Genomic DNA, 14659 nt, shown 5'->3' with positions numbered 1-14659 from the left:
GATGTGAAAAAATTAGGACTCCCACACATCCACTCCTGAACCGTTGCACACAAATGGGTTAACATGCACGGCTACTGTGTTGACTATGTTAATATGCTAATATATATTTCTGACAAATACACCACATGGTGGCGCTGTCATTAAACCCAAAAGTCTGACAGCTTGATGTGTTTGACATACCACCCACTGTAATTTGAAGATTTTAAATCGAATCACTACAAAATTTGGTGCAATTTCCCTTGTGGATCATTAGTTTGTCTAAGTGTAACTATAAATCTTGAGGAGAGACGAGCACATGTTTGTAAAAATTGAGCAAGACTGGTTGAGAAACATGACACAAATAAATGGAAACATGTTCATCTAGTCACTTAATTGTTAATAATCACTGCTAATTTCTGTAATGATTATAAAACTTTGTGAATGCCTATATCACATGTACAAGTTGCATTTTGAAAACAAACCCTAGGGGGACGCCACAATTGGAAAGGAAAGAAACCTTTTGATACAGTTCTTTCATACATACAGTATCTAAAGTTGTGACTAGGGTTGGGATTCAAATGATTTTTATAATAACATCATAAAGCATATTGATGACACATTCTAGTTGTGTGCCGCAAATCTGACAAGCAAACGGCCGCGTCTTCCACACAATATAGAGAGGGCTAACATCCCTTCACAGTGCCAGTCACTAATTCACCTCCAAGGCGGAAAATAAAATAAGTTTCTTAAAAGCATCATTATCACTGTGAGATGAGGAATAGTTAAACATGCTACACTACACACCGTATGAGGATACAATAAACCATGCCAACTGCTTAACTTCAACTTTTGAATGTAAACAGGGGTGAATGGATCGATACAAATATCAACAGTAACAAAACCCAGGTATAGTAACAGTATATGGTAGATACTACAGTTATTAGGTCAGTTTTATCCGCACAAAAAAAAATGTTGTCGTTTCTTTTTTGTTTACTCACTCGGGTAAAAAGTCCCTGCATTCAAGAGGACTTTAGGTGCAAAAAACTATTTAAGTCAGAGCCATTAATAGCTTTGTTTTGGTTTATTTATTTTGCACCATTGACTTTATTTTGTTGAAGATATTATATGCAATAAAAGGGATTAAGGAAATAACTTAAAAATTGATCTTGACAATTTTAAATATCAACATTGCCATGGCCCATTCTGCCTCGATAACTACTTGGTATTGGATCGACACCCAAATCTGGAGTATTGCCTAAAACCAATGTAAAGTTTTCAAATAACAGAAGAATAAGTGCTTAGTACATTTTAACATAAGTGTTGATAGAAACATGTTTCAATAAAAAAAGATCAGCTGTTAACAGTAAATTAGCAAGTAGATCAATTATAGTTTTGAGAAAATAAAACAACCAGAAATTATACAAATATGTTACTGCCTACCTCAGCAGCCAAATAAAAAGCCTCTGTAACCTGTAGTGAAATATTTATATTATTATTTATGCGCCAAATAATATATTGTGATATATATTATCGCAGGAGGCTGCAATATATATCTCGATAAAGATTTTAGGCAATATGGCCTATTCCTAGTCATGACTACAGTAATATTGCAAAAGAAAGAGCGGATCCCTTATTCCCATCCACTGCAGTGACACACAAGGTGTCTCCCAGCAAGAGTGGAGTGAGTAAGACAAAAGGGGAATACATAGAAAGTGATTTGTGTCCTCTTATTAAACATGATGCCTGCTTAAAAGTGAGTCAGTATGTGCTTCAGTGCTATTAAAAAACTCACCCCATCATGCACCAAAGCTTTCCATGTGTGTTCCAATTTCTTGATTAATCTGTACAACAAAGCAGGACAACAAGTTTTACAGGTGTGTGTTTAAACCATAGAGATAAGCTCCTATCATATGGTCACCTGTAGGATTGTAAGATGTCAATGATGCCAATGTAGAGAAGAAGTCTTTCTCCTTTTCCATTGACAGCAGGGATCCCGCCCATCCTAAAACAGAAACACGTGAAAGTGAGTACCAAGACAACTCGCCATACAGCAATAGATATTTGTCTTTTACCTGACCGCTTCTATGTTAGCTACCTCTCTTTGTTTACAATGTATATTTTCTGCTCGATCTACTCTTTATTTTATGCTGCCCTTTTTTTTTTGATGCAGCTGTTACATATACTGTAATATTGTACATGTAATTGGGATTTGTTATATATTGTATATATTATAATATAATATAATAATATAATATAATAATATAATATATCAGTATATATTATAGACTGTATATATAATATGTAAATATTACATATATGTTATATTTTTTTTGCTACTATGGTACATTTTTAGTCTACTTTATACCTTTTCTTTTGGCCCTCTTTTTTTGCCCCTGTGTGCATTATCCTTTACATCCTTTGTAACTGAGATACTGTGTGGAACAATTTCCCTTGTGGATCATTAAAAGTTTGTCTAAGTCTAATTGTGTCATGCCTACAGTTAAGCATTGTGGTCGAAGCATAATAGTCTAAGGATGGGGTGTCCAAACTTTTTCCACTGAGGGCCGCACACTGACAAATCAAAGCAAGCGGTGGCTATTTTGATATTTTTTATTTTAAAAACCAATACAATATATGTATAACAAGTATACATTCAGGCCTCCACTCAGGCTTGATCCCCGGGACCCCAAAGGGTTTTGGTCAAAAAAATATAAAAAAATGTGTCATTGTTCAGTATTATTATTTTTATTATTATTCAATTTTAAATCTCTACATCAACATTAGGTCTATCTGTCAATATAATGTTTTTAAAGATTTAAGTTGTATGCTCTTTTTGTCAAAGAAAACCCTGTTTTTTTATGGAAAAAACACGAAATATGCAATATTTTCACCCAATAATTTTTTTAAAGTGGAATATTTGAGATTATATAATAATTTGAGCCTTAAAAAGGTCAATAACTCATAACACTATTGATTTTAATTCATTATTATTTTTTGAGCAATGACACTTAAAAACAAATCACACTAAAATTATTGGGGATCCAAAAGGGTCCTACTCATTAAAGTGTTAAAAAAATAAATTATACATTTTTTTTACTGTTTACTTTTAACACAATAATCTCGAGATCAACTTCAGATCTATCCGTCAATTATAAGTTTTATTGTTGTTTATGTTTTTTGTTTGTTCGTTTTAGGCCTTTCTTTTTAAAAAAAACAGCTCAGTTTTTTATATGGCAAACACAAAATATGCTACATTTTCCCCCAAAAATATCTCAAAGTGGAATATTTAACGTGACGTAATTGGAGCCTTTTGAATAGGTCAATAATTCATAATGACATTGATTTTGATTCATTATTATTTTTTAAAGAAAGAAACAGCCTGCATTGCAGCTTTGTGTTATTACAGTAAACATTGCAACATATTTTTTGTTTGCTCCTTTATACCACTTTTTACGTTTTAAAAATTTTTCAATAGTATTTTTAAAATGTGCCGTGGGGCCGTTAAAAAATGACCTGCGGGCCGCAAATGGCCTCCGGGCCGCACTTTGGACACCCCTAGTCTAAGGGCTGCACAAGTGCTGCCAGCACTGGGAAGCTACGGTTAATTGAGGAAAACTGGGTTGCACTCAAAAACTTGTATTCACTTATTATTTCAAATGTCCCACCTGTCTGCAAACCACTAAGAATTTTAACCGAGTAATTGAGCTCAGGCCAATTAAGAGATTCTGTGGTTAATCAATAAATCCTTCTAATTGAACTTTGCCTGCCGTACCCAACCTCTCGCTAATCACCGACTACACTCACGTATCTTCAGTGTCAATGGACTCCCCGCATGCGGCCCCTCCCTGGATGGACTCCATGGCCGTAGAGTACAAGGCCTTCTGCTGGGCCATGGGCCTTTTCTCGTCGCTGCCGCCTTGGGAGCCTTCCGTCTGCCTTTCCCTCTCTGCCTGGTCCATGTTGTGAACTCCCAGCAAGAGGCTGTAGTCCATGATCTTAAAGCTTTCCAGCACCTGAACAAAGTGTGCAAACACAGGCTAATGTAATGACAGGCTCAGGATGCATGGATCCTGAGGGGAATGCTTTTATCCAGTGTGTATAACAGTGTCAATGCCAACAGGAATCAAACGTGGAGAGGTGGATGTCACCCACAGGATGCTTAAGCATGCACACATTAATTACATAAGTATGAAGATTGAATGTTTTTAGTATAAATAATTATGTGAGGTGGTTGTTGAGAGCTTTTTTATTGGCTATTGTAAAAATCACAAGATTGTCTCAAAAACATTTTTGTCTCTTCTTTCTTTACACATCTCAGTGATATCTTTAATGCTTTATAAATAAAGCTACCACGCTTACCCAAAACATCAATAAACAAATTTTAAAAAATTGCAGAGACCTTTTATTTTGAAATCACACCACAAAAACTAATTCAGTTGATTTAATTGATCTGTACAGTACGGAAATCTACCAAATCTTTGAGAAAAACATGTCTAAAATGTGGCAAAGAATTTCGTCTGTGACATCATGCGAACCCTCACCGTACCTCCCTGGAGCTCTGCACAGACAGAATCTACTAATTACATACAGTATCTTTGTCTTTGCTTCTGACATGTATTCCAAAAGAAGATGCATATTCAAAAAGGGATGGATATACATTTGAATGTATCTGAAGTAAGAGGAATTACTTAACAGTGATAGATTAGCTTCAATTGTCATCAAAAGTAGTTTTTCAGTAGTCTGTTCAGGTAACATGAGCAGTTATTTTTACACTTGTGTTTTATGTCACAATGCTGAATTACTTGTTTATTCAATATTTAATATTTCATCTGTGTGACAGTTAAACAATTTTTGAATTTGTGTGTGTTTTTTACTGTACTTAGTTTTTTTTCCTGTCTAGCATTCTTGAGTTCCACTTTCTGTTTCGGTTTTGTCTTGAAGTGACTTCACCACTGATTCTGTTTGCGGTTCTCCATACCTGCTCTTGATTAGCGATCAGAGGACTCACCTGCCTCTGATCACTAATCAGGAGGGTTTATTTGCCAGTGCCTTCTTTGCAACACTGGTTTGATGACCAATGCTGCGTTCCATTTACCTCAGAAGTTGGAAGTCGGAGTTCGGAATGACGTCACAGCCGAGTTGTGAGCGTTCTCGTTACAAGGTCGGAAATCAAGATGGCCACATCCACGACAGCTATTTTTGAGCTTGCCTTGTCTGAATATAAACAACTTTTGGGAAAATGTGCACTCTTTCTACAACGTTCAAGCACCGTGGATTAAGAGAAAACACAGAAGCTATTGCTAGTGACATACAGAGTATATACCACATGAAATACATTTAGTTTACACTACAGTGACGTTACCATATAAAAACGTACAACAATAAATTGTATATGGCAGATTTACTGCGACAAAAACTAATCAGAAGTGCTAATAACAGATATCATTTAAGCCGACATCATTGTTTACATCCAGAGTAGCCATCTTTGAAACGAACTCAGGGGTGGTGAGAATGCTCCGACTTTCCGAGTCCGACTCGGAACTCAGAAATTCCGACGTCCCAGTACAAATGGAACACACCATAAAGGTCAAAGGTTGCTTTTTGATTTTTGCCAGCATAGTCCTAATTAAAAAAAATTCTGATCTGCATCCTAGGGTCACACTAACAGCAACCATGCGCCACCTTGACATAAATGTTACTTAAAATATTACCTGGACAGTTAATTAAGGATGTATAATGAATGTGTCTCGTCTTAGCAAAGTCAAAGAAAAAGCAAAAAAACGAAAATGAGTTAAATACTTTTGGCTTGACGTCATGCATGATGATAGTTTGAAATAGGGAATTTTTTTTCAGAAAAATCCAGTTAAACTCTAAAATATCAAGGCATTCAACTATGGATATTTGACTGTAATATGTACTATATACCCTTGCCGTTTTAGTAACTTCCTTTCCAAACTCACCAGGCAGTCTCTTTGCAGGGTCTTGACCAGCGCGTTGTACGTGTCCTGGTCCAGCATTAATCCATCCTGCAAGTCTTGCATGAAGTCAAGATCTTTAAATGTGGGCCGTGCCTTCTCTCTTTCCTTCTTGGATGCCCGCCTCTTGTAGGTGGAACCTTTCAGGTCGTATTTGAGGTGCATGCGCACAACGCGAGGCAGGACGTTGTTCATCACCACCACGCGGATGTTCTTGCCGCCAGACTGGACGCAGTAGAGGCCGAAAAACTTGGGCAGCAAAGTACGGGGGTTCTGATTCAAGTTCTACAAGAAGGAAATCCAAGATTATTGTTAGAATTACATTATTGAAGCGTTTGACATCGGAATTGATATGCGGCCTCGCATCTCAACATGTCCTCTATGCTTCACAGTGCTTACCACTGTGTGTGACTCTAAACAAATTAGGTCTGCAGGCTTCTACCATATTGACCCGAATATACTGTAAGAATATTCAGGGTCTAGAGCACAGTTGTCAAACTCAAGGCCCGCCAAATCATTTTCTGTTGTCTGCGAAAGCCTGGAATTAATTTGCATCAGTAAAGCACTTCATCTTTGTTGCAAAATGTATTTGTTAATTCAATTTTGACGGGAAAAAAACTGAATGCAATTGCAAATCTTTTATATGTCTTGCATGAATGGAAAAATTGACAACAAAGAATTTTAAGTCTTAAACTTTATTATTATTTGCTCATGAAACGGTTTTTGATACACAGTTTGGTGCCCCTGGACACAACGCCAGTGATCTAACCTGGGATCACAGGGGGTTTCAGGTCTTTCAACAATGATAAATAAATGATAAATGGGTTGTACTTGTATAGCGCTTTTCTACCTTCAAGGTACTCAAAGCGCTTTGACAGTATTTCCACATTTACCCATTCACACACACATTCACACACTGATGGCGGGAGCTGCCATGCAAGGCGCTAACCAGCAGCCATCAGAGGCAAAGGGTGAAGTGTCTTGCCCAAGGACACAACGGACGTGACTAGGAAGGTAGAAGGTGGGAATTGAACCCCAGTAACCAGCAACACTCCGATTGCTGGCACAGCCACTCTACCAACTTCGCCACGCCATCCTTAATCAGACCCCCTCCCACAGGTGACCCAGCTGGACCCTGCAATGCCCAGCATTTTGTAGGTTTTGCAGAGGGATTGGCCCACAAATCCTCGGCATCCCACTTCGATGGGTTGGCATCGTGGCCACCAACCATTGCTCCGACACTCCTCCACTACCTCAGCATACTTTGCCCTCTTCCTTTCGTTAGCCTCGTCCCAATGGTCCTCCTAAGGCACATTGAGCTCCAAGAGAATTACCTGCTTTGAGGCTACTGAGGTAAGAACAATATCTGGCCTTAAAGTTGTCTTGGAGATTGCTTCAGGGGGTTTCAGCTGCTTCCCCAGATCAACTGCCACTTTCTAATCGCGTGCTGTTGCCAACAAGCCAGAGGAGGTGTTGTGGGCCGCTGCTGTAGACTTTTCCCCAGCTCTGACAAAAGCGATGGTATTATTCACTGGGCAAAGGCTCTTTCTGTAGCTGATCTCACAGCAGATGGAATTTGCTATGGCTTTCAGGACCTGGTCTTGCCTGCGGTAGGGTTTGGGCTTTTGTACAGCAGCTTAGAATGTGCTCCATGGTTCCTCTCTTTTGGCAGAGAGAGCTAGCTGGTGTCTGCACCTTCCCCGGATGAAAAGGTTGGATGGGCTTGGCAACAACGTAGACCGCCTGAAACAAGAATTTTATCCGAAGGAGTTCAGCTTTCCAGAGCTCAGTCCATGTGACCTTGCGCTCTGCAGCCTGCTCCCATCTCGTCCAGGCTCCCTGCTGCCACATTCCCACCATCTGGCTGGCTGGCTTCTCCTCAACACCTGCTCACACCTCTTCAAGTATCAACGACCTTCTCTCTGTCTCATGCGCCTTGTCATTGTGAGGTGTGCTGCTACTGCCTCGACCAACTCTTCCCTGTGCCACTGTGCCAACCAACACCCTTTGCCGTAGTCTTGCCTCTGCAACGTCCACAGCCTTGGCAGCTCTCCACTTCCTCAAAGTCCTGACTTCGATTCCGGCCTGGCGACCTTAGGGTCACTGGACTCCTGATACTGTATCAGCTCTCAGGACCGCGTCACCATGAACTCCTCGCTCAGGCTGCTGATGGGGAGCTTCAGCTTGTTGTTCCCGTACAAAGCGATGCTGCTCAGGCTTTGCAGCAGTCTGCGCAGAAACCTGCTAATCGTCCTCTCAAAGCCTTCCACCACTGAAATGGGGACTTCATAGACCAAGAGGGGCCAGAGGAACCTAGGGAGAATACCATGCTAGTAAATCCAGGCCTTGAATTTGCCAGGGAGGCCAGATTTGTCCATTTCGGCTAATCTCCACGTCTTGGGTGGTCGCCTCAATGGAAGCCGCGTCTTTTAAGCTTCAGCTGAACACCTAGCCGAAACTCTTTGTAGGTTCCTCAGCGAGTGATAGTATTTTGGTGGTGCCGAATGAGAAGCAGAACTTGCCAGTAACCTTTCCCTTTTTCAGTACGAGAGACCTCAACTTATCCAGCTTTAAAGATCATAACTGCCCTGGTGGGGGCCCCTACACGGAATTTCCGCAAACTTCACCAGCATGTTAATGGTGACGGCAAAGAGGGTGACCAAGTTCGTACATCCGGTGATGATCCTCTTTTCAAGCTTGTGTGCCAGTCAGGGGTTGTTGTCCGGAGGGGACTCTCAGGCGGAAGTTGGCATAGTAGTCCAGGATGAGGTCTCTAAACTTATTCGGGATGTGATGCCGGTTCAGAGCTTCTTTGACCAGCTTGTGGGGTATTGATCCGTAAGCGTTCGCGGGGTCCAACCACAGTACAGCCAGCTCCCCTTTGTTTTTCCTGGCTTCCTTGATAGGCTATGTGGCCACGCCTGTGTGCCCCAGACACAGATACCTTTGGGACCCCTCCTTTCTGTTCCGAGGTATCGATGTAGGAGTTCTTCAGGGGGTAGTCTGTCCCTCGTCTGGCACCGAGGCTGAAGAAGAGCTTCCTTTCAACACTCAACAGCAAGAGGTTTCGGAACAGATCAATGTTCTTAGACATTTCGTCTTTTGGGATCCACACATTTTCTGCCTGTCTCCACTGGTCTGCTACCTTTCCCCTCCTCCAGATCACCTTCAGGATCTTCCAGAGCCTGTTTAGTAGCCTTGGCCAGTTCTTGTACACCTTATAAAGGTACTCCACTGGGCCCCGGACCACAGCTTGATCTTAACCTTATAACTACTTCCTGGATTTCATAATAATAATAATAATAATAATCAGAGACTTGCAGGGGCCTAGATCTTGTAACAAGATATTCCAAGCAATTTGTTGTCATCGAAATAAATCTCTAAAGATCTGCTTGTCACCTTGACTTATGATTTCAAAGCAAGCTATCCATCAGTTTGTAAGTAAAAAATATATTAAATATGAGGCAATTATACATTTACATTCATATGTATTTACTATTAAATACATTAACGCGATGTGGCCCCTAACGAAAACAAGTTTGACACCCCTAGTCTAGAGATTTATATAAGCAAACCAACATGTGGCACCAAACAACTGCTACCCAGGGGAATAAAAGCTTTTCTTCCGGTCATTCACACATAGCAGTGACCTAGAGAGGTGTAGCTTTGACAGTACAGATACTCACAACAAACAAGTTTTGGTTGTTAACAAAAAAGGGGGAATTATGATGATAATTTTAGGATAATGGTGATCAATGAACCAGATGGAATGTCCCTTTTTATTGTAAACTAATTGCTTTTCGAAAACAGGGATTTAAAAAAGGAAGATTTTTTTTTTTGTTAAAACTTTACAAGTTTTAAAAAAAGAGGTGTTGTTTCAATTGAGGGTCATCCTCAAGCGGTGATGGGGAGATACGGTCAAGAAGCATAAATGTGGACTTTAGCAGAAGAACTGGTGGGCAGGAGTATAAAACGACATAATGATAGCTATCCAGAAAGAGCACTCTGTGCCCTCAGTCACACACGACCCTGATGTCAGCGCTAAGAGAGGAGGAGGAATAGACTATGTCAACGCCGACACGTGAGAACGTGAGGGAGGGCGTGGATGTGAAAGTGCGCACGTGGCCAAGGATTAAAAGCGCTGAATGCCAAAATGAAAAAAAAAATTTGAAAACTGCACTGAGCTCGATAACAGCCAGGTGTGTGGTAAGATGTGGAAATGTGCGTGAGGAGGGTGCATACCACGCAGGAGAGAGGAAGAGAAAGGGAAAGAGGGAGAGAAAAAGAGCGATAGATGGTTACATCACTGTGATTTGTATGCAGCCCATAGTCAGCCTGCTTAGTCGGCCATCAGCCAGTCAGCTGCAGCAGACATGTGGAGTGACTGCATGTACAAACCCTAAACTGGCGAAGTAGCTTTCTATGTTTTAAAAAATGCGGTAATAGAATGTGAGATATACCGTTTGACTCAAATGTAAGACAAACCTGATTATAGGGTGACCACTTTTATTCAAGACTTGCTTATGGAAAAATATTTTTAAGAGAAACTCAAACACAACAGTAATCTCCAACTTGGTTTGATTTGGATGATTTGCCCGTGTAAATATGTAGAGCATGAATATAAGACGACCCCACTTTTTTCTAATGTTTGTTATACTCTAGACTTAAAGTATGAGATATTAGTCTTAAAATTAAATATAATTGCCAACAGTACAAGAAAACTGGACTTGAATCTGAAAATATATCGTGCTTCCAATGTCGCAGCTACACAATCAAGGATTTAAAAAAAAAAAAATATATATATATATATATATATATATATATATATATATATATATATATATATATATATATATATTTTTTTTTTTTTTTTTAAAGCATATTCTACATGTTTTGCCTCATTTTAAGTGTTAAATTAAGTTTTATTTCTATTTCATATGTATTACCATGCAGTATTTGTCTTATTTTCTTTTCTTTTCGCTGTGGAAATCGACAAATATTCTCCAAGCACAATTTACGCTTCCAGGTTAAGGGTGAAATTTACTATGCAAAGTTGCAAATAACACAACGCTAATCCTGACCACTTTTTTGGCAGAATAACTTTTTGATAAACTTCATCTTCAATTCCTATCTCATCAATAACAAATCTCTGCATGTATGGAGTTTAATATGGAGGTTAATTTGACACTGAATTAATGTAACTACATTTTTTGTGTTGGAATTTTGTGAACTGATTTTTTTTAAATCAAATTATGCTGACAATTTCTTTGGAAAAAAAAATTGTTGGCAATACAAATTCAGCGTTTTAAAATTCAGTTTATAAAAAATCAGTGTAAAAAAATTCAGTGTCGAAAAATTCAGTGCTGAAAAATTCGCTGACACAGGTCTTGCAACCTGAATGGGAATGTCCTAATAAGAATAACTATCCATGTCTGTCATTATAAGTCCAGAATGACAAATCAAAATCTGTACTTAGTTTACAAGATACACGCAAACAACTGAATGTACTTGGCAAAAGTTGTTGTGGTGACTGACAAAGATTACTCAGTCATTAGATGAATTCCTGCAGACTTGCCACACATGAAGCGGAGATTCTGCGAGCAAGGATGCATGATCATACATGGAGTTGTTGATGATGAGCTTAACTTAAAAATGAGCCTGCAGACACAAAGGAGAGCAGAGAAGAGGCAACTTGGTAATTTTTCAATGACGAAACTATGACCAAGACTCTTATAAAAGCGTGTGGCCTGAGGTTTGAGTTTGAGACAGCAAAGCTGTTACGTATGCTGTATGAGGAAAGGAAGGAAGTCACGCTTGGAGGTTTTCTTACATAAAACTCATATCCAAAAATATCCCCCTAAACCTTTCTGCACTGACTAGCACTCTCATGCATCTCCTTGATGAAGTAGTTTATCTCTCTGCCTAATAACTGCATATAATTATATGATTTTACGGTGTGTACACACAATGTGTTCTCCTACCATGTAGTAGCCCGGCAGCAACTTCTGTAAGAATTCCGCCTCCTTGTGCATGACCGTCTTGATGATGAACTCATCGTCCTTTGTGAGATAGAAGACTGAACCGCTCGCCCCGGGATTGGACAGCTCAATAAGTGGCTCATTACACAGGGAGTACTGCAAATAAACACAAGAACACAAACATAGTTGCCAAAGTTTTCCAATAGGGAATAAATAATTGATACTGATGCATTTCCACTGTCAAAATCGTTTGCTACCAAGTGCTAATTAGCGTTCCTGGTTAACCAAGATTCTATGCTTGCCAAAGAAATCAAACATAGGAGGATTAATGTCTAGAAAAGACAAAACCAAACACACATGGTAATGATATCTTAGCTTATTGCTGTGCCTTAGCCTTAAGATGCTGCAGTATTATGCAGCAGCTTTGGTTTACCAACGTGTTGTGTTCCTGTTGCATATTGTGAGTCGATACTTAGTATGAGGCAGAACTCACTCACACTGTACACAGAACACGTGACGGATATAAAAGACAGCAATACAAAGATGAAGTACTGTAGTAACAATAATACTTCTCGAGTGAGTCTTGTATTCACAAACTATTAGTCCAAACCTTTTATGTTTCTGAGCGTGTGCCGTAACACGAAACATCGTAACACGAAACATTGTAACACAAAACGTAACGCAAAACGTTGTAACGTGAAACGTAAACTGAGGACTAGTTATGCAACGATTATAGATTTTGACTGTACAATTAATTATAGTCTGAGTAATAAAATTACAATTTCACAATTATTATGCAATGATTTCACAACAAAAAAACTTATGAAATCATTCTATAGAAATGTTTATATGTTATTTGTTACTGTCGGTCATAACAGTAATCAAATAACATTATCGTAACAATATGAAATAAATACAAACAAAAAATATTGTTAATAATAAATTAATTACATCCATTTTCTACCGCTTGTCCCTTTCGGGGTCGCGGGGGGTCTGGAGCCTAAACCACCTGCATTTGGGCGAAAGGCGGGGTGCACCCATGAAAAGTCTCCACCTCATCCCAGGGCCAACACTAATACACAGATAACCATGCACACTCACATTCAAAAACTAGGGCCAATTTAGTATTGTCAATCAACCTATCCCCCCAGGTGCATGTCTTTGGAAGCCGGAGTACCCGGAGGGAACCCACACAGTCATGGGGGAGAACATGCATACTCCACACAGAAAGACTTCGAGCCCGGGAATCGAACCCAGGACCTTCTTATTGTGAGGTACATGCGCAAACCCCTGTTTCACCGTGCCGCCCAATAGTAAATTACCGTATTTTTCGGAGTACTAGTCGCTCCTGAGTATAAGTCGCACAGGCCGAAAATGCATAATAAAGAAGAAAAAAATATATATAAGTCGCACTGGAGTATAAGTTGCATTTTTTGGGGAAATTTATTTGATAAAACACCAAGAATAGACATTTTAAGTTAAAGTTAAAAGTTAAAGTACCAATGATTGTCACACACACACTAGGTGTGGTGAAATTTGTCCTCTGCATTTGACCCATCCCCTTGTTCACCTGCCCTGGGAGGTGAGGGGAGCAGTGGGCAGCAGCGGTGCTTTGATTTGAAAGGCAATTTAAAATAAATAAAGAATAGTGAACAACAGGCTGAATAAGTGTACGTTATATGACGCATAAATAACCAACTGAGTCGTGCCTGGTATGTTAACGTAACATATTATGGTAAGAGTCATTCAAATAACTATAACATATAGAACATGCTATACGTTTACCAAACAATCTGTCACTCCTAATCGCTAAATCCCATGAAATCTTATACGTCTAGTCTCTTACGTGAATGAGCTAAATAATATTATTTGATATTTTACGGTAATGTGTTAATAATTTCACACATAAGTCGCTCCCGAGTATAAGTCGCACCCCGGGTCTGAAAATAAACTACATCTCCTAGAATTCTCTGTGCAGTGCGGGGCAGCAAGGTGGGGGCGTGGCATGCCATCAGCAGGAAGTGAAGTGTTCGTAGTCAATGAGCGGAATTGTTTCTTGGACATTTCCTTCCTGAAAAATTAACAAAATCTATCCATAACTCTTTTAGAACAGAAAAAAACCCCTGGATGGATTAAGAAAGTCTATGTTCAAAGCTTTCCACTTTTGTCTCAATCAATCAATCAATCACGAGTGTCTCAAAGGGCTGCACAAGCCACAAAAACATCCTTGGCTCAAGTGTTTCCAAGACGACACACAGCCAGTCGGTCACGTTGCAGCGCACAGAGGGAATCACCCCAAAAAATGTTCAATGGGGAAAATATGAGTAAACTGAAAAACTACCGTATTTTTTGGACTATAAGTCGCTCCGGAGTATACGTCGCACCGGCCGAAAATGCACAATAAAGAAGGAAAAAAACATACATAAGTCGCACTGGAGTATAAGTCGCATTTTTGGGGGAAATTTATTTGATAAAATCCAACACCAAGAATAGACATTTGAAAGGCAATTTAAAATAAATAAAGAATAGTAAACAACAGGCTGAATAAGTGTGCGTTATATGACGCATAAATAACCAACTGAGAACGTGCCTGGTATGTTAACGTAACATGTTATGGTAAGAGTCATTCTAATAACTATAACATATAGAACATGCTATACGTTTACCAAAGAATCTGTCACTCCCGATCGCAAAATCCGATGAAATCTTCCTCCCCGGTGTCGCCTC

At 39.4% G+C, this 14659-nt stretch overlaps 1 protein-coding gene across 3 annotated transcripts in view; it reads right to left on the bottom strand.

Annotated features, from left to right (window-relative positions):
* pip5k1ca (phosphatidylinositol-4-phosphate 5-kinase, type I, gamma a) overlaps positions 1-14659 on the bottom strand; it is an 81561-nt gene that overhangs the window by 22944 nt on the left and 43958 nt on the right. For all 3 annotated transcript variants that reach the window (XM_062039314.1, XM_062039315.1, XM_062039316.1), the window contains exons 6-10: positions 11936-12088; positions 5940-6239; positions 3784-3992; positions 1898-1981; positions 1772-1820 (exon numbers count right to left, since the gene is read on the bottom strand). In XM_062039314.1, the coding sequence (XP_061895298.1) occupies positions 1772-1820; positions 1898-1981; positions 3784-3992; positions 5940-6239; positions 11936-12088 (795 nt within the window). The remainder of the gene's footprint in view (positions 1-1771; positions 1821-1897; positions 1982-3783; positions 3993-5939; positions 6240-11935; positions 12089-14659) is intronic.

The sequence above is a fragment of the Entelurus aequoreus genome, linkage group LG27 (genome assembly GCF_033978785.1).
Source record: "Entelurus aequoreus isolate RoL-2023_Sb linkage group LG27, RoL_Eaeq_v1.1, whole genome shotgun sequence".
Lineage (NCBI taxonomy): Eukaryota > Metazoa > Chordata > Actinopteri > Syngnathiformes > Syngnathidae > Entelurus > Entelurus aequoreus.
This window is presented reverse-complemented; position numbering and strand designations above follow the sequence as displayed.